Source organism: Diabrotica virgifera, chromosome 3, assembly GCF_917563875.1.
Source record: "Diabrotica virgifera virgifera chromosome 3, PGI_DIABVI_V3a".
Lineage (NCBI taxonomy): Eukaryota > Metazoa > Arthropoda > Insecta > Coleoptera > Chrysomelidae > Diabrotica > Diabrotica virgifera.
This window is the reverse complement of record NC_065445.1, coordinates 117,935,941-117,958,612: the sequence shown is the minus strand read 5'-3', so window position 1 is coordinate 117,958,612 and position 22,672 is coordinate 117,935,941. Positions and strand designations below refer to the sequence as shown.

General features: G+C 33.2%; 1 protein-coding gene across 2 annotated transcripts in view; it reads right to left on the bottom strand.

Moving 5' to 3' along the window:
- The window catches only part of LOC126881257 (tyrosine-protein phosphatase non-receptor type 4), a 150,689-nt gene that overhangs the window by 47,279 nt on the left and 80,738 nt on the right, over positions 1-22,672 (bottom strand). For both annotated transcript variants that reach the window (XM_050645418.1, XM_050645419.1), the window contains exons 5-7: positions 20,463-20,703; positions 16,720-16,968; positions 3,362-3,516 (exon numbers count right to left, since the gene is read on the bottom strand). In XM_050645418.1, coding sequence (XP_050501375.1) covers positions 3,362-3,516; positions 16,720-16,968; positions 20,463-20,703 — 645 coding nt within the window. The remainder of the gene's footprint in view (positions 1-3,361; positions 3,517-16,719; positions 16,969-20,462; positions 20,704-22,672) is intronic.

Here is a 22,672-nt window from a genome sequence, read left to right as displayed (position 1 = left end):
GAACATTATTATGTAATAAAAAAATGTGCAAGTTCCCTATTATTGGTGTAATGTAAATTACATTTTTTCTTTTCGATTTCCACTCCGGAAACCGTTATCAAAAAAAGAAAATAATTAATCTGAAAAATTCTGGGGAGATATTTTATAACCTGATTCAGAAGTTCTTCAATAATTTCAAACATTCCTAATATTTTTGAAATTATACTTCTTTAGGCGCGATTGGGAGTGAATTTTTATTCTGTGCGCATGCGCACAGCGCACACATAGAGTATGGAGTTCATTGCTAAATCCAAAGAATATATACTCTCTCGTAACGTCTATATTCTTTGCTAAATCTTTTAAGTTATGTATGTATCAGTCCAAAAAAGGTGTGTAAAGAATATATTAGTGTTTTTAGTAAATATATTTATTATAATTTTTGTGTCTTTTAATTTGTCTTCCTCGGGAGTAAGACAATACGTATTATTAAAACATTTTATAATTATTTATACTTCACTTCGTCTATTTGCTACCGTGATTTGTCATAATGTCCGAGAAGCCGTATAAACAATGAGGCCGTAGAGCCGTGGGGCGTTGATTCGACTACAGATCGAGAGCTGTTGGGTTCAAACGCGGACAATTTTGTTGTCTTTTTTTTTAATTTCTGGATGTTTGAAAAGTGGTAAGTATTAAAATTAGTTTTATATTTAAATAAAATAAAATTAAACTGTTTAAAGTATTTTATTTCGTTGAAATCATATAATAGAAGTATAACTTTTTACGTGCGTACAAAGTGCACACACATCCTTTTTTTAAAGAAAACTATAGTGGAATCTTTGTACATAAAACTATTTGTACAAGGATACAACTTTATTATATGTATTTCGTAGATTTAACCAAGGCCTTCGACAGAGTATGACTACACGGCGGAACAGAGATACTACAGGTTACACACACCGGCAGTAATCATACAAGAAGGTATTAAGAAGGTACCCTAAGTATATTTATTTTTAAATTATTAATTTATAAAATAATAAACGCTGCAATCATTCTCAAAATGGGATACATAATGTGTGGCAAACGAATGAGATGTAGATGGTACGGTAATTATAGTCGAAACCGTGTAGTACGATCTACTGAGAAAATTTCATAAATTCCATCAGATAGGTGGCGAATTAAACATAAATATATAAATAGTGAAGAGAAAAATCCATGCCCATAGCTAGAGAGCAAATAAGATGCATATACTTGGTTAACAACAAAACTTTAGAACATATGAATTTTCCTATGCAGTGATCACGATTCCACAAAAGATTTAAAAAGCCATATCAACAAAGCTGCAACTGTGTTCTGATGTCTACACAGTTCAGCTTGCCAGACCTATTGAAGGTCTAAAGCTGTGTCAGGATGTTGAAGGAATGTAATTTGGAGCAATAGAACCATGAGAGCAGACAGTCAAATTAGAATATGTAAGACCTGCATTAGAACTATTATGACATATGGAATACAAACCAGAGAAGAAAAACACTAATAAAACTAAAGGTATACTTAAAATAGCGGATTTGAATATATTACGAATCATAGTAGTCAAAACTATAAGAGACCACGTAAAAAACAATAGACAAAACATAACAGTGCAACGTAGTTTGCAAGATGTGATAACAAGATGGGGAAGACAAAGACGACGTAAATGGTACAGTCGCCAGAGAACAATGAGTACTGAAATTGCGCTAGAGAAAAAGCAGACTAATAAAAGCCGCCAAAGAGATCGAGGGGGTTGGCGGGCATGTTAACTAAGCAGCAGAGTAGAGATGCATCAAGTCAAAATAGTGATTTTACTCAATAAACTTGACTTGACATCCAAAATTTTTTTGTAAAAAAGTTTGACTTAACTTCGACATCTTTAGGTTTGACTTGAAATCAAACTTCTTCAAACAGTTTGAAGTTTGAATATCATATTGCGCAACGTGTTTATTTCCAATTCTAATTGAGGTACTGCCTTTTTTTTTGAATTATTTGGACAGGTCTGAACCTGTACTCTGCTACACTGCTAATTAGTTATAGTTCATATTTGGAAGTACATAGTACGCACTTGGCTTGTTTGTTTCGTTCGTTTTGAAGTGTGTGCTTTGTGCGATAATACCTGAACCTTTTTCGGCCAAGAATACGTACCAGAATACGTACCAGAACAAAGTGAGTATGATTTTGAAGATATACTCATTGCAAAAATTAAGAGAAAAAAATCTGTGGACGAGGCATAATTAACTAACAAGAAAAAGAAATATAGGTATTGAAATATTTGATGTTGCGGCAGGTGATGCCAAAACAGGGAAAATTGCGAAATACACATTATGTAAAAATAAATAACAGCGTTAAAAAATGACAAAAATAGTGATTTAAAACACATCCGATCATTGGCGTAACCAGGGGGTTTTGGGGGTTATAACCACCCTCCCAAGAGAAGTATTTTGAGCTTAAATTGGCGGTATTCCATACCCCCCAAAACCCCTCCAGTAGTTGTAACCCACCCCCTAGGATCAACCTGGTTACGCCGTTGCTTCCGATAAAAAGTCACAAAAAATTGTATGAAGAAGAAGTTCCATAGGAAGCAACAACTTCTAGGACAAGTAGTGTTTGTGATACTAACACTATAAAACGTTGGATCCAAAATTGTAAAAATGACCTTGTGAGTTTTTATACATTAAGTACATTTAGTACGGCACAGGTATACTCCGTTGAACCTACTCCCTCAAAAATACCTTATACATATTTTGTTGTTCCTTAATAAATTTTTGTTGAAGTAGATTAAATTACATTTGGTATTACATATAAACAAAAAAAACTATGCAACGGATTTTTTGTTGTAACACTCAAATAAACATGATATCGTTGACAGAGTAGAATGCTGCTAGCAAGCAATTTTACGAGTGAATGAATCATTTTCTTGAATTTACTACTCTATTTTGACTTGAATCGCTCCCCGTATCACGTTATTTTTATATGGGACTCATTGTATTGTTAATTTTGTTATTTAAATTGGCATCTTAATTACATTTATATCTCGAAAAAAAAGTATATTATCTACTAAATAAATTATGTTTCAAACTAGTTTGACAAACAATTTGAATTTTCAAACCTGTAACCATTGGCCAGTTTGACTTGACTTGAATTGAATTATTTGCCAGAAGGATTGACTTGAAATTAAATCAAAAGTCAATTTCAAACATCCAAGTCAAACTTGTGCAACTCTAAGCAGAAGAACACTATTTTTTTATGCCAAACAGCAAGACGGATATGTTGTTAAGTCATTGCTTCTACGTTATCTTAATTTAAAATTAAAGATTAGTACACCATAAAATTTATAATAATGTAATTTACTTACTCATCAGATATTCGACTGTCTTCAGTCCATGCTTTCTTAGGCTCTTTGGTATCCAAAGACGTAACTTTATGAGCGTAAGGTCCCGGTGGTCGAGCAGGAGCAGTTACTATCTTTCCCCTATCTTCCAATGGAGGAGTTTGCACTGGTTGGCTACCCTGAAATGACAGCAAACTTTGACACCTATACCGTAAAACAAGTATACCATACATTTAGTTTTCCATTAGAGATGTAAGTGAAGGAACTGCTAAAATGGGCAACATTACTTATGAGAGTTAGTTGCATGCCACTGTAGAATTGACAAATGACTGAATAAATCCGCACGACTCGGGTGTGGGAAGCAGGGAAGCAGTGTTGCCATGTATTTGATGCACCCTTTTATCTAATTTAAAAGTAAACACACGGTATATATTTTTATACAATACGTATATGCAAAAACTGCATTTAAATGTATTAGGGTAACGGAAATGATATTAACTATCAAAAGACGAAAACTTGAGTACTTAGGACATGTGATGTGAGAGCAAAAATACTCATTATTACAGAGGTTGGCAAAAGCAGGCCCGCGTGCCGGATGCGACCCTTTTGCTCATTTTATCCGGCCCGTTGAAAAATCCCGCAAACAATATTTTTAATTCTCAAAACAAAAATGGCACAACATCCGGAAAGCAGAAAAAGACCATGGAAATGTTTGAAAGATGCTGAGAGGCAAGGAAAAGGGAAAACAAAAGATGCCCCAAATAATCGACGAGGAAGGAACACACTTCGACACACAAGGAAAACTGGATGCAATCGCAAAAAGAATGGCAGAAACACAGAGGCAAAATCAAAATATGTCAAATCAACAAACCATCGAAAAAGTCAACAACGAATACGACAGGATAACAAGAAGAAATCAAGGTTTAGTAGAGGAAGAAGGTTACGTAAATCCAACAGAAGTTGCTAAAATCATAACATAAGTAAAAGGAACCAGAGCTGAAAGGAACCAGGAATGAAAGGCATCTACAACGTAATACTTAAGGGACTACCGAAGAAAATGATATTTCAATAATTATTGTACTACAGTTTTAGATTTTACCTAGAAAATGCGCATTTTCCAAACAACTGGAAACATGCAAAGATCATCCCTCTACTAAAACCAAGGAAGGGCGGAAGAAGACCAGAAAGCTACAGGCCAATATCCCTATTGGAATCCATAGAAAAAATATTGCTGAAAATAATCCACAGAAGACTGATGAAACATTCGGAAAGAAGAAGAATCAGACAGGAGGACCAATTTGGATTCAGAAAAGGAAGGCACTGCGAACTACAACTAACAAGAGTTATCAGCTATACAAAAATCCGCTTCAACAGGAAACAGAAGACAGGAATGGACAATTGTATTTTTGTCAAAAAAATTTCTTGAGCAGGGAAAAACTCGATCATAACATTCGCGTGTGCACAGCGTATGCACACCTTAAGTCACGTATCCATACAAGGTCGAACCCCGCTCCGTGAACCAGCTCGAATGAGTATGAGCTCCTCTACATATAAACCCGAACCGGTTGGATCGAAGAGGGTGGGCGCCGAGTGGGGTTCTATGTGGAGCTGCTACACGGGGCGGTGTTCGCCCTTGTATGGATACGTACCGTTATACTCCGGTCCGGGAAACATTTTGAAAATATCATTTTGGCCCGCGCTTAAAAGTATTTGCCCGCCCCTGCATTATTACAACTTATATTGCAAGGCAAAATCCGAAGAAAAAGCGAAATGAAATGTGGGAAGACGAAGAAAATCCTGGCTTAAGAACTTACGGGAATGGTTCGAATGCAGTAGTGCAGAGCTATTTAGAGCGGCAGTCAACAAGGTCCGCATAGTCATGATGATTTCCAACCTTCGATAGAAGATGGAACTTAAAGAAGAAGGGTAACTTAGCAGAAGAAATCCTCAAGAAGTATAATCGTACAATAGACTATAAATAGAAATGACATATGAAAATCGAAAACTAGAACAAAAGATGCAGTAAATTACGTAATGGTTATTTCATATTAAGGTATAGTCCGTCGGCTATAACTTTTCCCATGCGGTACGATTCATTTTCAATCAAATTAAGTCAAAACAGAAAGTGAAACGTTCGCCGATGTGTGTAGTATATAGTATACAGTTTACAAAATGTATATACACATCGACGTTCGTTTCAATTTATGTTTTGACTTAATTTGATTGAAAATGAATCGTACCGCATGGGAAAAGTTATAGCGGACGGCCTATAGTGGACGGACAGTTCGTGGTAATCGAATAGCTAAAAATGTTAGGAGCGGATAAGGGCATGTAATGGCAACAGTCCCATTTGATTAAAAAAAATGCTGAATTAGACAAGGCGGAAACGGCGGGTTCTTTGGAGAAAATATTCCCATGAGATTTTTTTGCATAATCACATTCGTGAGACATTCCAGAATAAGATTCAAGAAGTCGCCCACGCGAAAAGTGGTCCAAATTTTTTTTAACAATTTTTTTTTAATCAAATTGCCAAAATCAATATCTTCGGCCCGGACAAATTTTTTTTAGGTTATTTGGATCATTCTGGATAAAAAAGTCTTGTATAATTTTTCTCTAAAGTTCATCGTTTTCGAGGTAAAAGCATTTTAAAATTGAAAAAAACGAAAAATGGCGATTTTCAAGGCTTAATAACTCGGTTAAACGTTATTACTATGAAAGTGAGAAAGCGACTAAATCAAAGTTTAAATCCCCCTACAAGATCCTGAAGAAATTTTTGTCATTATTTGATTACTAAGTTGTTATTTTTAAGTTATAATAATGAGCGCCATGCACATATTAGGCGGCCGTCCATGATGAGTGCGAAAGAGATGCCATTCAGGCAGTCCAATGGCGAATCTCACTCGCACTCACATTTACAGCCGCGTCAATACGATCTTATCGCTCATTATTAATAATTAAAAATAACAGCTTAGTAATAAATTAATGACACAAATTTCTTCAGGATCATGTATAGGGGACTTTAAATTTGATTTAGTCACTTTCTGACTTTCTAAATATTAATTTTTAACCGAGTTATTAAGTCTTAAAAATGGCCATTTTCACGTTTTCCAAATTTTAAATTGCTTATAACTCGAACACGATCAACTTTAGAGAAAAATTACAAGAGACCTTTTTTGTCCGGAATGGTCCGAAAAATCTAAAAAAAATGTCCGGGCCGAAAATATTGATTTTTACAATTTGATTCAAAAAAAATGTTAAAAAAAATTTGGACCACTTTTCGCGTGAGCGACTTCTTGAACCTTATTCTGGAGTATCTCACGAATGTGATTATGCAAAAAAATCTCATGGGAATATTTTTTCCAACGAACCCGCCGTTTTCGTCTTGTCTAAATTATTATTTAAAAAATAAAGAGTCGAGGCAGTGATACTTGCTGCATCAATAATAGTCTAGTAAAATAAAATTAGACTACATGTAAATAAAAATGTAAATTCGTACAGGTTGAAACAAATTTTATATCAAAGTTTAGGTGGGTACAAAAGATATTTTCAAGAAAGTATCCAAATCATACAGGGGGATCATTGTTTAAATAATTAAAAAGGGGTCATTTTTGCAAAAAAATTACTTTTTTAACTGCTGAGGTCATTTAATTACTAATGAAGGTCTATAGGATTTTTTTCTGCAAAGTTGAAGGGTAAGTCTTTCACATAAGACATACTAAATTAAATTTGACCCCCTATTTATTTAAATAATTATATATAAAACTTTAAAAACAAATTTGCAAAAAATTATTTTTAGCGTTTTAAATAAGCATCATAAAATATCTTATTTTACAGGAGAAGTTGCACTATGTTAATAGTATTAATAAAAAAAAATTGATCGAAAAATATTTAATATTTTTTGAGATATTGAATTTGTTTATTAAATGTTACTCTATTTTCAATTGCAAAAACGCGGTTGTTGCCAAAGAAATATTCACCTGTTTTAGATCTCATTATATTTATTTTTATGTGTATTTTCGATAAATGTATTGATAAATTCTAATTTCAATTAAACTCCCCCCTAAAATGGCATTTGAAAATTATTCAAATTTGTTTATAATTTGTTTTTTTAATAACGTCGCAAGGATTAAATATTTTGAAATGCCGTTTCGGTAATTGGGTTTCTGGGAATTTTTCACTAATTAACAATTTTTTTTATCTTTTTTTTCTTCTTCTTTTTTTTCTTGGAGTTATATTACTACGGGCCCTTTTAGGGATAAGTTTAATTAAGAATGTCGAATCTCTGAGTTGTAGATTCTAGACCTAAAAATATTAAGATTGGTCTAAAATCACTTAAATAAAATGTGGCTATTTACTGACTTACAGGGTGTTTTATTTAAAAATTTAAAAATTATTTTTACCAAGTACTTTCAAACTATTTGACGTATCCTTATCATGCTTGGCAGAAAGTGTGGCTACTATACAGTTTACTAAATTGTGATAAATAAAAGTTTCTAGCTACTACCAGAGGCGTACGACAGGGGATAGTGAATGGTTGACCCTTTCCAAATTCTACGCCACTGAAGGAATTACTATTTTAGCGAAATTTTTCGATTCTCCAATACTTTCTATGTAAATAATATACTCTTTATTGGTAACGATTAAGTCATTAGTTTTCGAGATATTGGACGTTAAAAATGAAACGGCATAGATATTTTGATTCATTCAATCATTCATTTTAAACTTCCAATATCTTGCAAACTGATAACTTTATCGATACCAATAAAGTTATTTACATAGAAAGTATTGGAAAATCGAAAAATTTCGCTAAAATAGTAATTCACTCAGTGGCGTAGAATTTGGGAAGGGTCAATCATTCACTATCCCCTGTCGTACGCCTCTGGCAGTAGCTAAAAACGTTTATTAATCACAATTTAGTAGGGTGTATAATAGCCACACTTTCTGCCAAGTATGATAAGGATACGTCAAATAGTTTTAAAGTACTTGGTAACAATAATTTTTAAATTTTTAAATAAAACACCCTGTAAGTCAATAAGTAGCCACATTTTATTTAAGAGATGTTAGTTAAATCTTAATATTTTTAGGTCTAGAATCTACAACTCAGTGATTCGACATTCTTAATGAAATGTAACCCTAAAAGGGCCCCCAGTAATGTAACTCCAAGAAAAAAAAGAAGAAGAAAAAAACGACAAAAAAAATTTGTTAATTAGTAAAAAATTCCCAGGAACCCAATTATCGAAATGGCATTTCAAAACATTTAATCCCCGCGACGTTATTAAAAAAACAAATTATAAATAAATTTGAATAATTTTCAAATGCCATTTTAGGGGGAAGTTAAATTGAAATTAGAATTTGTCAATACATTTGTCGAAAATATACATAAAAATAAAAATAACGAGAAAAATAAAAATATCTTACGCAGATGAATATTTCTTTGGCAACAACCGCGTTTTTTCAATTGAAAATATAGTAACATTTAATAAACAAATTCAATATCTCAAAAAGTATTAAATATTTTTCGACCAATTTTTTTTTTTGCTTAATACTGACAACATAGCGCAACTTCATCTGTAAAATAAGATATTTTATAGTGCTTAGTTAAAACGCTAAAAATAATTTTATGCAAATTTGTTTTTAAAGTTTTATATACAATTATTTAAATAAATAGGGGGTCATATTTAATTTAGTAAGTCTTATGTGAAATATTTACCCTTCAGCTTTGCAGAAAAAAATCCTATAGATCTTCATTAATAAGTGAATTACCTCAGCAGTTAAAAAAGTAATTTTTTTGCAAAAATGACCCCTTTTTAATTATTTAAACAATGATCCCCCTGTATGATTTGGATACTTTCTTGAAAATATCTTTTGTACACACCTAAACTTTGATATAAAATTTGTTTCAACCTGTACGAATTTACATTTTGACTTTTTTTTATTTTATTAGGCTATAATACCTAAAATATCATGTTATTACGTATGTATACTTTCTTTAAGAGTTTTCTAGAAAAAAATTCATCAAATAGCTAGAGCCATATTAAAATTTGGTGTACTATCTTACATAAATTTTTTCCATTACTTTATATTCATTGACGCTTATCTAAGGTTTCCTTTCACGTTCCAGCTCATTTTTCTACTATTTTTGCCCTGAATAAACCTTCTTTCTCATCTTTTAACAACCACCATTTGATTTTTGGTGGTCTTTCTTACGTTTCGTTTCATATTTCAATATCTAGCACAAAGTAACTTATGTACTTGGAGTAAAGTTCCACTGACTATTGCAGTCTTTACATATATCTTCTTTTCTTATCAAAAAATAGTAAATAGTAAAAATAGTATACAGTGATGAGCGCGCTAATAACCGGCAAAATAACGCAAAAGATGGAAAACATAATACATTGTGAAATAAAAAGAGATGCAACTAGTAGAGGTGGAAATTATCGATATAAACGTATAAATTAACATTTCGTTACATAGTTTTCCACCTTTAGACGTCTGTCTGTTATAGAAGTATTTTATAAAATTCTTCTGTCATAGTGACAGTTGTCGTATACCTCCGATACAAAGCATAGAGGTATATATTAACATAAAGTGAGCCTACATTCCGCGCTTCCTGACGACAAGATCTCGTGGACTGGTTTGCGGTATTTCTTTCTAGCACACTGTATCGAGAAACTAAGATGACAGTATAGGCACGGACAGAAGGTGTCAGTATAGGCACGGAAGGGGAGGACTACTGTCGCAACTTTACTATGCGTAAGAGTGAATTAGCACTGAGCCAAATAAAAAAGATGGTGTCGTTACTTCGCTCTGAATGACACGCTGTCTATGATAATATATAAGTGTATGGTCTAAAGGTGGGAAACTATGTAATGTTATGTTAATTTATACGTTTATATCGATAATTTTTACTTCTACTAGTTTCATCTCGTTTTACTTCACAATGTATTATGTTTTCCATCTTTTGCGTTATTTTGCCGGTTATTAGCGCGCTCATCACTGTATAGTAGTTATACATATAAATAAGTAGATAAGTCTACTTTCTCTGTTTTTTGAGACGAATGTCGTAACAATCGTCATATCTAATACCGTTTCTGAGTCTACCATATCTCCAGCACATACACATCATTATGTAAGTAGATGATATACTAACCTGTTCAGAAGAACTCATCTGAATAGTACATAGGAAATCGAAGGGAAGGGAATTTGAAAGTGTTCGTCTACAACATGGTCTCACGATAAACAATAAAAATAAAAGTTCAGTTATGATTGTAAATCTTAATCTTACATTCATGACAGGAAGACGGAAAGATTCGGAATATCAAAGGACCAAAATTGCTAAATGAACACTTGGCTTGGAGATAATTAGGCATGACAGTTGAAGAGGAATGTATGTATATAAAGGGATAGATGTGTTAAACCAAAGATATAATTGAACACAGATTGCAATAAGCATCTTTAAAGGCCAAATGGTAGAGGATGAAGGATGCAGACCTACAATAAATCTGTTTTACATGATTTAACAGTTTTACTATATTTATATTAAATAAAAAAACAGAATATTATGTTTTAAAACATACTGAATCCTATTTTCTGATTAGACATAAGGTTATATCTGACATATCTGAGTTTTATTTCGTTTGACTGTAAGTATTCAAAATCAACTGAATAACTTCACTTCACTTGTTCACTTAAGACCACATATTTTAAGCCAAAGTTAGAATTTATTTAGACACTTTTTCGAAGTCTATATAAACGAGGCTAATTTTGGGTACATTATTAAAGGTAAATTTTTTAATGTGTTCAAGAACTGATAAGATAACTAATAATATGACTGAATTAGGTATATCGTAAAAATAGTAATTTACATCAAGTGATTGATGTATTTATTTACCTAATAATTGAAAGTATGCACTTATTATTGGGGACAAAAATTAAATATAAACCTTAAAAATATACAGGGTGTTCCAAAATTTACGCAAGATTTGAATTGAATAGACACACTGTTTTTTTATTGTAATTTTTTGAGACCTTCCTACTTTCTATTTTCTGTAATAGATGTCGCGGCAGCATCCTCAAAGGGGATTTCAATTTATCTTTGAAATTTCCCTTAAATAAGCAATTTGATTTTATGTTGATTCAGAGGTGGGCGAGCATCTGTACTGATCAAGGTTATACCAGAAACAGCGCCTGTCTGCAGATTATGCCTTGCCTCTGAATCGAAATAAAACATAAATTGCCTTCAATTCATTTATATCTTTACTCCGACTGTGAGTACTAAGAACCTTTTCCTAGATGAAGGAAAACCTAATGTGATTGCATATTGTGGAATTCTGTTCGTTTTCTATATTTTTCGTCGCCTGGTAAATGGTAGAAGGCAGAGATTTAGGATGCTCACACAGAATGGTTCTAATAAGGAAGGTTTTAGATTTAAATTAGTGTATATTATTTTTAATAATGTATTCTGTATCCGAGATCTTCCTACTTTCTATTTTCTTTAATAGATGTCGCTGCAGCGTCCTCAAAGGGAATTTCAATTTATCTTTGAAAGGACCAGGCAACACTCCTTATGGAAAAGTGGTCCCGGTCAAATTTGATGAAAGTTTGGTCAATGATACTTCTTGATGTGTAGATTAAAAAAGTCCATGGCACCTGGGTCTGAATAACTACTATTCTCGAGTTACAGCCTTCTGAAGTTATTGGATTCGGGTGCTCGGTTTACGTTAAATGCACTAATTCACGGTCAAGTGAACGAAAATATTTATTATTAGAAGAAGAGAAACTCATGTTCGTCGTACATACTTGCGTGTTGTATATGAATTTGTGGTCAAAAATAGTTGGATCGTATTTTAGTCTTCAGAAAACCTCCGAAAAGTCTTTAGAAAACTAAAGAAGTGCGGTATAAAATGTGCTGCTAGATCGATATAAGCATTATCATGTTTTCATGAATGCCTCTCAGTTATGCAATACCAGCAAAACTGCAGTTCGGCTTTATCTTTAGAAAATTACTGAACAGTGGCGGATCTAGGGGGATAGGAGTAATTCCACCGGTAACATGTTCCAGAATTAATGAAATAACTTTATTTAACGAAAATGAACGAGATGGAGCCATCAAAACACATTTATAATCAAAGAGCGGATAGTGTGACGAAAAGACTTAAGCCCAGAGCACGGGCGCCCATATAACAATTTTTAGGGGGGTGGCAAACGTGAAGATGTTGCACATTATATTTTGTATACTTTGAATAACCATATATAATTCAAAGCACCCGAAAAGCCAGGGGGATCACGGCCCCCCCCTGCCCATGGGTATGGGCGCCCATGGCCCAGAGTACGATTTAAGGACCAGAGAAGATGAGTTACGGGTGTTAAGAGTACGAAATTGGAAAGCCAAGGCGGAGGATAGAATGGAATGGAAACTGATTCTCGAACAGACCGAGGTCCACCAGGGGTTCTACAGCCAATGATGATGAGCTTTTTAATACAAAATATTATGGAGAATAATTTTGTAGGGTTTTTTTATAACAACTAATATTCATACTTAGGTATAATCACATAGAAGAAATGGTCAATGGAGAAGGCTTCATAATCATGATTTTGATAACTTTCCTGTTTTCGACTTAGACTACCTAAAAGACCTTACGATTGGGATATATCAAATTAAACTGGCACCATCTTACATACAAGATAAAATAATAAAAGAAAATGACGAAGAGTTTCAAATTGATGAGAATATGGATAAACCGGGATTCATAAGAGTTCGAATATTTTCTAGGTTTCGGCAAGCTACAAAACACCAAGTATTCATTTCCTATACGATTGATGAAGATAATGATGAAGATGAGCCTGTAGAAAAACCGATTAACGGGTACTACTGTACCTGTCAATCTGGTGAGAGAACTGTAGGTACTTGTGCTCATATCACCAGTGTGTTATGGTTTTTAGGCTTGGCAAGACATCAACCCAATGTTAAGTATCCTGATAGGTCATTAGTTAACACGACGTATGATGCATCTAACCGAAATCAGCAAAATGTTAACATACGGATAGTCGGAGATGATTTAAACTCGATTTTTCCATAGACAATTGTAATTAATATTTAACATTTACAAACTACCATTTACTTTGTTTTTTTTTTGTATTGAAATCAAGTCCATGTTCTCTACCTGTCTTATATCTGATATCCGGGACAAGTTTCATGTCAGCTAATGTATTTTTTTATGTTTCAACAATTTTTTCATTAATTATTCTGGAACATGTTACGAGTGGAATTACCCCCATCCCCCCCTAGATCCGCCACTGTTCAGTAGTTTTCTAAAGATAAGGCGGAACTGTAGTTTTGCTGGTATTCCATAACTGAGAAGCATTCATGAAAACATGATAATGCTTATATCGATCTAGCAGCACCTTTTATAGCGCACTTCTTTAGTTTTCTGAAGACTTTTCGGAGGTTTTCTGAAGACTAAAATACGATCCAACTATTTTTGACCACGAATTCATATACAACACGCAAGTATGTATGAAGAACATGAGTTTCTCTTCTTCTAATAATAAATATTTTCGTTCACTTGACCGTAAATTAGTGCAGTTAACGTAAACCGAGTACTCGAATCCAATAACTTCAGAAGGCTATAACTCGAGAATAGTAGTTATTCAGACCCAGGTGCCATGGACTTTTTTAATCTACACATCAAGAAGTATCATTGACCAAACTTTCATCAAATTTGACCGGGACCACTTTTCCATAAGGAGTGTTGCCTGGTCCTTTCCCTTAAATAGGAATTTGGTTTTTTGTTGATGCGAGGCGGGCGAGCATCTGTACTGATGAAGGTTATACCAGGGCTGTCTGCAGATTATGCCTTGCCTCTGAATCGAAATAAAACATAAATTGCCTTTTTTCTTCTTTACGTGCCATCTCCGCGACGAAGGTTGGCAATCATCATTGAGATTCTCACTTTTGACACTACAGCCCGAAAGAGTTCAGTTGAGCTGCATCCAAACCATTCTCTGAGATTTCTCAGCCAGGACATTTTTCTCCTACCTATGCTGCGCCTTCCTTGAATCTTTCCCTGCATAATTAATTTTAGGAGTTCATATCTGTCACCACGTGTTATATGACCTAAGTATTAAAGCTTTCTTATTTTGATGGAATCCAGTATCTCCCTGCTGTTCTGTATTCTCCTTAGTACTTCCTCATTGGTTATTCTGTCTGTCCAGGAGATTCTCAGCGTTCGTTTTCTTTATGTTTAGTGACAGACCAAATTCTTCACTCGTTGCAACAACCTTATCTAAAATTATTTGTAGATCTGTAATAGTTTCTGCTATTAGTATTATGTCATCGGCGTATGTAATTTCACATATGGGTAGGCCATTTATTTTTATACCTGCTACTTCATCTTCTAATGCTTTTTTGAATATTTCTTCTGATTGCCTTTAATTCACTTCTATCTTTACTCAGATTGTGAGTACTAAGAACCATTTCTTGTACCTTTTCCTAGATGAAGGAAAACGTAATGTGATTGCATATTGTGGAATCATTTCCGTTTTCTATATTCGTCGTCTCTATGCCTTGTAAATTGTGGAAGGCAGAGATTCAGTTTGTTAACAGATAATGGTTCTAATAAGGAAAGTTTCAGATTTAAAGTATGCGGCAAAATAAACTACTGAAATTCGTATGCATCCAGTTTGTGTGTGTCAGGCGCCGAAACGTACCGAGTGGCTTCCGAACGTCGTTACAACCTACGTGAATGTGGTGATACTGTTAGGTGCTCCAAAATGCTTCTCAGTTTTGCAGAAAAATTCTTTATGGTGGAGTACTATTTTCGGTTATACAGAAAAGATCACGAAAATGGTCCAAGCTTAAAATCAACAATGGTTTCAGCAGTACGGGACAACCTGTCACAGTGCCAGGGAGTCTCTTCGAATACTGCACGATTATTTTGGGAGTTGCCACTCACCAGAACTAACGCCACCAGATGCGTGCATATGGGGAACGCTGAAGGAGTCGGAAAGATCCACCGTCTTCCATTTTGGAATTGAAGACGGAATTAAAGATTTTTTCGTGCCAGAGTCAGTGGCGGGTCTAGAAATTTGCCTTATTGGGGAACTTCCAATGAAAACCCAACCAAAAGACATAAAAAGACAAACTCAGATTACATAAAAGATATAAAATAATAACTTGTAGGCATCAAGTTCCCTTTATTTTCCTAACTAGCGTATTTATTGGGTTGAATAAGTCTTTCTGTGGTTTCGGTTTCATGTTACCTAATATATTTTTATGTTGGAACAATTAAACTGTTTAATTTTGGACCTTGTTAGGGGGGCAAATTTCCTAATTTTCCCTCCCCGTAGATCCGCCACTGACCAGAGGGCATCTATAACATCTGTTTTATCGGGAGCGTGCGTCGTCGTGGTCGTGAATAAAGTTTGCAAGGCTATATCACGTATACCAGATATATAAATCATCATAAACATATAAATATTCATTTCGGTACTGTTTATTTTGCCGCATACTGTATTTTTAATAACGTATTCTGTATCTGAGACATTCTTACTTTCTATTTTCTGCATTTTTTTTATTGAATCATAAAATACATATGATATGGTTACGTGTTCTCAATGTTAGGTCACAATGACGACCTCTCGCGGATTTCGGCCGAATTAGCTTCTTGGAGGTTTTTAATGTTAAACATGAGCGCACATTCATTGGAAACAAGTAATATTTATTAAAATCAATGGGAAAAGACCCAATAGTTGGCTGTATACCATAGTTTAAAAAACTCATACAGAAGTAAAAAACTTCAACTTATATTCTGGTATAAAATCGTTTATTAAAAAACTATTTAAAAGTCATCCAAATGGATTGAAAAACTTTTTCGTTCTAATTCAGAACATCTTCAGTGCATTCTGCTGAGTAGTTTGAAACTAGCACACTATTTAAAGTGGTAACCCAGTAACCCCATAATACATGGTTTAAATATCTTATTTTACTAGAACATGGTGGCTACAAGTCGATGTTGTTAGATATAATAGAACACATGCTCAAAGGGCAACATGGTTCCCTGCTCGAAAGTGCTAGGTACTTGCCAGTTCAATGGGCACAGACCAACTTGCAATCCATTTGGATGACTTTTAAATAGTTTTTTAATAAACGATTTTATACAAGAATACAAGTTGAAGTTTTTTACTTCTGTATGAGTTTTTTAATATTTATTATTTAGTTTACATGTTTTTTTACATAATTTTTAATTCGTTTGACAATTTGTTTATCCTAAAATTTAAAAAAAAATGAGGTGGAGTGCTGTACAGTGCAAGTGATTGAATCCCCCGTCGCATGGCGATGGGCAAAATCACTGGTATTATATAAAAACAAAAATGTTACTTACAAGGTATTTACTGGGCGATCTCACGAACTTCCTCTCCAATATGCCTCTTTGTCGTACTTCCGTCACAGTTTGGTACTCGGTTCGTCCAGAATAAGTAAACTTGGACCCTAGTGACAATGGAAATTTTCGTCTTACTCTTGGCGAATGTAGACGGAAGAACGTGTGATGTTCGACACACGACTTCCAAAGAGTTTTCGACGAACGATATGTTTCCATATTGAAACCTAACAAAGTATCGTATGATTCGGACTAAAATTAATACAAATCATTAATGTTTATTCTGTCAGGACAAAAAATACTGCTATATTGTATATAACTATAAAAATCGTAATTAGAGTAGGTTGTGATTTTTACCTTTAACCCTCTTCTTGACAATGTAGCAAATTTGTAACATTTTCATTTTAGGTCCTAGGTGACTTCTAGGTGACCTGAGGTGCATTTTGTTACTCACATTTTGTAATAATAACATGAAACTGTCCGTATATGGCAATAGTTAATTTATAGTTTTATTACTACCGGTTCCTGACAACTTCAAATTGATGCAATCTGTCACCTGTTGCATTTTCGAGAAGGTTCTCCACTCTTTTTACAAACTTTTAGTTCTTTATTATTTTCGTGATTGTTTTATATTGTTCAATTATCCTATAAATAGAGCGTGTACGTTTTAGTTGTTTTTTTGTTTATTGAATTATCAAAGAACGTCGTCAAATATTTCTAACAAATTTTTTACATTGCCAAGTTACGGTTATATTTTTTTCTCAATGTAGATTTTTGATCTTTTTAATTTTTGCAATATTTGTATGCAATTTTATTTGTTTTTGAGATAGATAGGTTTAAAAAAGGGTAGACAAAATTATTTCTATGTTTTATAAGTCAGGCACTACTTCCTTTCAGTGCACAAAATGTGAAGGGGTAGGCGATTTGTCTGAATGGCAAAGGAAACTGTTTTTACGCATATTATCACAAATAAGGAGTTATATAAATTAAAAGAATTTTATTGAGAATATAATAATTATATTTTATAAATAAATAATTTTTTTAATTACATTTTTATCTTTAAAAAAATTTATTTTCCTAAAATTTAATGGGAGAGGGGGGTGTTGTGACGCGAGATCACTACCATGAACTCAGATAAAAGAAATTTCAACTATGTTCTGAGAAATAGGTTCAAACCTTGGAAAATGCATGGACCATTAGTGATAATAAGGGGTATGTTATTCTTGGCAATGTAACAAATTTGTAACAAATTCAAATTTGGAACAGTTTTTACATTTTTATATCGGTTTGCCAAGAAAAGGGTTAAACTATGCTGTCATTATCATTGAATACGTCGTTCTGTACAACTGACTGCTTGCACAGAAAATCCGAAACAGCTTTATTTTTATTTCGCAGACTACTCTAATTAAGTGTTTTTGAGCGTTCTATACATTACTAATACTGGAAAATTGTTTATCACAAAATTGGAATAAATCAAAGAGAATTTAAGTTCTCAGAGTTTATAGCAAATGTCAAATTTTTGTAGCGTAAATTTTTTTCGATGGAATGGTTTTTTATGAATCATAAGAGTCATCATCATAAGAGTGAAGCCCCATTGAAGTCTTTGCCATTTCCTTGCCACTTTCCTGATGAATTATCAGTGATTAAAGTAGTTCCTCCAGTCTTATCTACCCTATAGATCTACAAATGTACAAAACACTACTGCCACCACAAAGTTTTAATACCATCACCTCTTTGTGAACACACACGTACACACCACAAAGTTTACAAAACAAAAATGGGCAGCAAAGAGAATAATCTGCCTCTTCACTAATAGAGACCATTTGGATTAAACGGACTCAGGAAGAAAAAATAAAGAAAAAGGCGGTAGTACCACTGATGCTTATGACGGTCATTTAGGAATTTGATAGGTTTTTTGTGAGAACGATATGAAAAAACCCAGTTGGTAACGTTACTATTACGGTTTACGAAACAAAAATGGGCAGCAAAGGCAATAATCTGCATCTTCCCTAATAGAGACCTTTTGGATCAGATGGACTCAGGAAGAATAAAATAAAGAAAAAGGTTGTAGTACCACTGATGACTTTTATACGATGACGGTCATTTAAGAATTTGATAGGTTTTTTGTGAGAACGATATGAGAAAACCCAGTTGGTAACGTCACTATGGATTATTAAAGTTGTATTTAAAAAAACAAAATATGATCGAATTATTATTTTTCCATTGCAAAAGCAATCTATTATAAAGGGTGTCCCGAAAAGATTGGTCATAAATTATACCACAGATTCTGGGGTCAAAAATATGTTGATGGAACCTCACTTACCTATATACAATAGTGCCCACAAAAAAAGTTACAGCCCTTTGAAGTTACAAAATGAAAATCGATTTTTTTTCATATATGGAAAACTCTTAGAGATTTTTTATTTTATGGGGGTTTTGTTCCTTTAAACCCCCCAAACTTTTGTGTACGTTCCAATTAAATTATTATTGTGGCACCATTAATTAAACACAATGTTTTTAAAACTTTTTTGCTTCTTAGTACTTTTTCGATAAGCCAGTGTTTATCGACATATTTCGAATATTTGTCGAATCCACCACATATTTGTATTATGGTTAACTACGATAATAGAGACCTGTTAATAATCTGAAAATTTATTTATAATTTACATTTTTGGGTATATTTTGAAAAAGAAGCCACATCTCGGTAAAAGGTACCTTGTCAAAAAAAGACTAAGAGGCAAAAAAGTTTTAAAAACACTGTGTTTAACTAATGCTACCACAAGAATAGTTTAATTGGAACGTACACAAACATTTGGGGGGTTTAAAGGAACAAAACCCCCACAAAATTGTTATGTAAATATATTAAAAAAGAAGCCGCATCTCGATAAAAACTGGCTTGTCGAAAAAATACTAGGAGTCAAAAAAGTTTTAAAAACGTTGTGTTTAACTAATGGTACCACAATAATGAATTAATTGGAACGTATACAAAAGTATGGGGGGTTTAAGGGAACAAAACCACCATAAAATTTTTATGGGGTGGACAAACTTCACTATACTTTTGTTTTAAGATGTTCCTGCCATAAGAATGATACATTTTTGTCTCCTAGTATATTTTCATATTACATATAAAAATGTAAATTATAGATATTTCATATTATTACCAGGTCTCTATAATCGTACTTAACCATATACAAATAGGTGGTTTATTTGACAAATATTCGAAATATCTCGACAAAAACTGGCTTTTCGAGAAAGTACTAAGAGGCAAAAACGTTTTAAAAACACTGTGTTTAACTAATAATACTTTAACAATAATTTAATACGAACATACACAAAAGTTTAGGGGGGTTTAAGGGAACAAAACCCCCATAAAATTTTTATGGGGTCCACAAATTTCACTATAATTTTTTGTTAAGATGTTCCTGCCATAGGAATGCCACACGTCTATTTTCAATAAAAAATCTTTAATAGTTTTCGAAATATTGAAAAAAATCAATTTTTTTCAATATTTCGAAAACTATTAAAGATTTTTTATTGAAAATAGACGTGTGGCATTCTATGGTATAATTTATGACCAATCTTTTCGGGACACCCTGTATATTAGGAGAATTACTAAGTTTGTTGTTCTTGCGTTATTGGTTTTAAACATTTTGATACCGATTTGAAGATGATGATTATATATAAACTAAACGATTTAATTATTGATTATTGAATCTTTTTGGGATTCTCGGTACTAAACAACTTACCGGTTCTCGTCTAAGTTGAATGAAAAACTGTTTCCTCTTAAATGAAATCTTCATAATCTTTGACCAAGAGAAAACGTTGATACGAACATTATTTTGAAAAACTACTAATCCTAAATGTGTAACTCCTAAATGTATTTCTTTATTGGCATTGTCCCTGGCTTTATGTAATTCTACTCCGTACATTTCGATTCGTTTCGCGTGGTCCAAAAAGTTAAATTCGGCGTCGGCGGGAAGCTGGCCCCTGAAACATCAAAATTATTAAACGTTAAACGTTTAAAGCCTATAGCGGGATAAGATGGTCAAAAATGCCCCCGCACCGATCAGCCCCTTGATCTGTGCTTTCGATAAAGGATATAAATCATGCCTTCATACAAATTTTTGGCTTCCCAGATGCCACAGAACCTCTTGAATCGAGAAAAGAAGATTTTTTCGATTTTATTTTTTTTAGCGCAATTTTGCTTCAAAAAATCTGAAAAAATTCAAGATATTGTATCTTTTGAATACAAGACAGAATGATTTTTTTCAGATTTTTATATTAAAAATTGGGCCCATGAAAATTTTTTGAAATTTTCAAAAATTTTTTAGGTAATTGATAACATATTAATAATAATTTGGCCAACTTTTAAATTATTTTTTTGTGTATGTTTTGTCGTTCTTTTGAATGGCAGAAAAAAATCGAATAAACCGTTTTTTGGCTGTCCTGAGATGCATCACGGGGCAGCCAATTTAAGGATTTAGGATCCTGACTACAACTGAGAAAAAACTAAAAGTACGAATTTTGTCAGAAAATTTGGTATGCAAGGTTACAATAATATTTGGACCAAATTTTCCAAATAACTTTTTCCGATATCTCTAACGCTAAGCAAAATATCGAAAATTCACCCTGTTTATGGATTCGCAGTAGGCCGCGTTTAGAATTTAAATTTCAGTTGACTGCCGAAATATAGGGGTGTCTTCATCTTAAATGCCACACACTGTATATAATTTGATAATAATTTATTGCAACTAATATAGTCGTATTTTTAATTGATTCAAAATATACATTCAAAATACTGAGTAATTCAGAAATTCTATGATAAAAAGTTCTAATTGATTGCATCAAATTATATTATCATAACCTAAATTTTTTTTGAAAATTTCAAAAATTTTTCCTGTGCCTAATTTCAATTAAAAATCTGAAAAAATCAGGCTACTGTTTTGTAATCAAAAGATACATTTTCTTGAATTTTTTCAGATTTTTTAAAGCAAAATTGCGCTCAAAAAATAATAAAATCGGAAAAATCTTCTTTTTTCGATTCACGAAGTTCTATGGCATCTGAGACACCAAAAATTTGTATGAAGGCATGATTTTATATCCTTATATATAACGCGAACTGTGAGTTGCAAAGTTATATGCAAAGATTTAAAAATAACATACTGATGGCCAAAAAAAGCAACACCTAGAAGATCACATATTTTTTTAAATATTAATAATGAGTGGCTCCTCCTTGATTTTCTATACACTTAGTAACTCTAAGGGACATTTATCGAATTAAGTGGTCTCATATTGCGAAACATTCATCCAGATTCTTCAAATGGCATGCAACAGGTCTTCTAAGTTTGCTGAAGGACGTGGCAATCGATTTAGGTTTCGACCGAACATGTTCTACACATGTTCGATGGGTGACAAATCAGCTAATCTTGATGGCCACTCCAAAGTGTCTATACCAAAATCTTGTATGCCATGGTTTCACGGGCAATATGAGGTCTTGGTTATCCTGTTGAAAGATTGCATTTGGAATGGTTTGTAGATAGGAATGTAAAACCGGTTGCAGTACCTACTTAATGATTTCCACAAAATTTTTTGGACAAAATATCCTACGAAAAATTCCAGACAAAAATCCCCAAGAAATATTTGCTGTCGAATAGTTCTCAAAAGTTTTCCCGTGAACGCAATCGACGTAAATGTTTTTCAGTTTCAGTGCATAAGGGTATAGCAATCGCCATGAGACCGCTTTTCGGCAATTGATTAATTGATTGATTAATTAATGATTAGCAATTAAGATTAAGCGTGAATTGTAATTTCGATTACCAAATTTCTATTTCAACTGGTTTTCCCCAGCTCGGATTCATGCCGAAAACTTCAAATCTTACATGACAAAATAGTGTAAACTTTTTAAAAAATCGTGGAAAATATGGCGAATGAGCTGAGACTGTGCCAATAGTGTTAT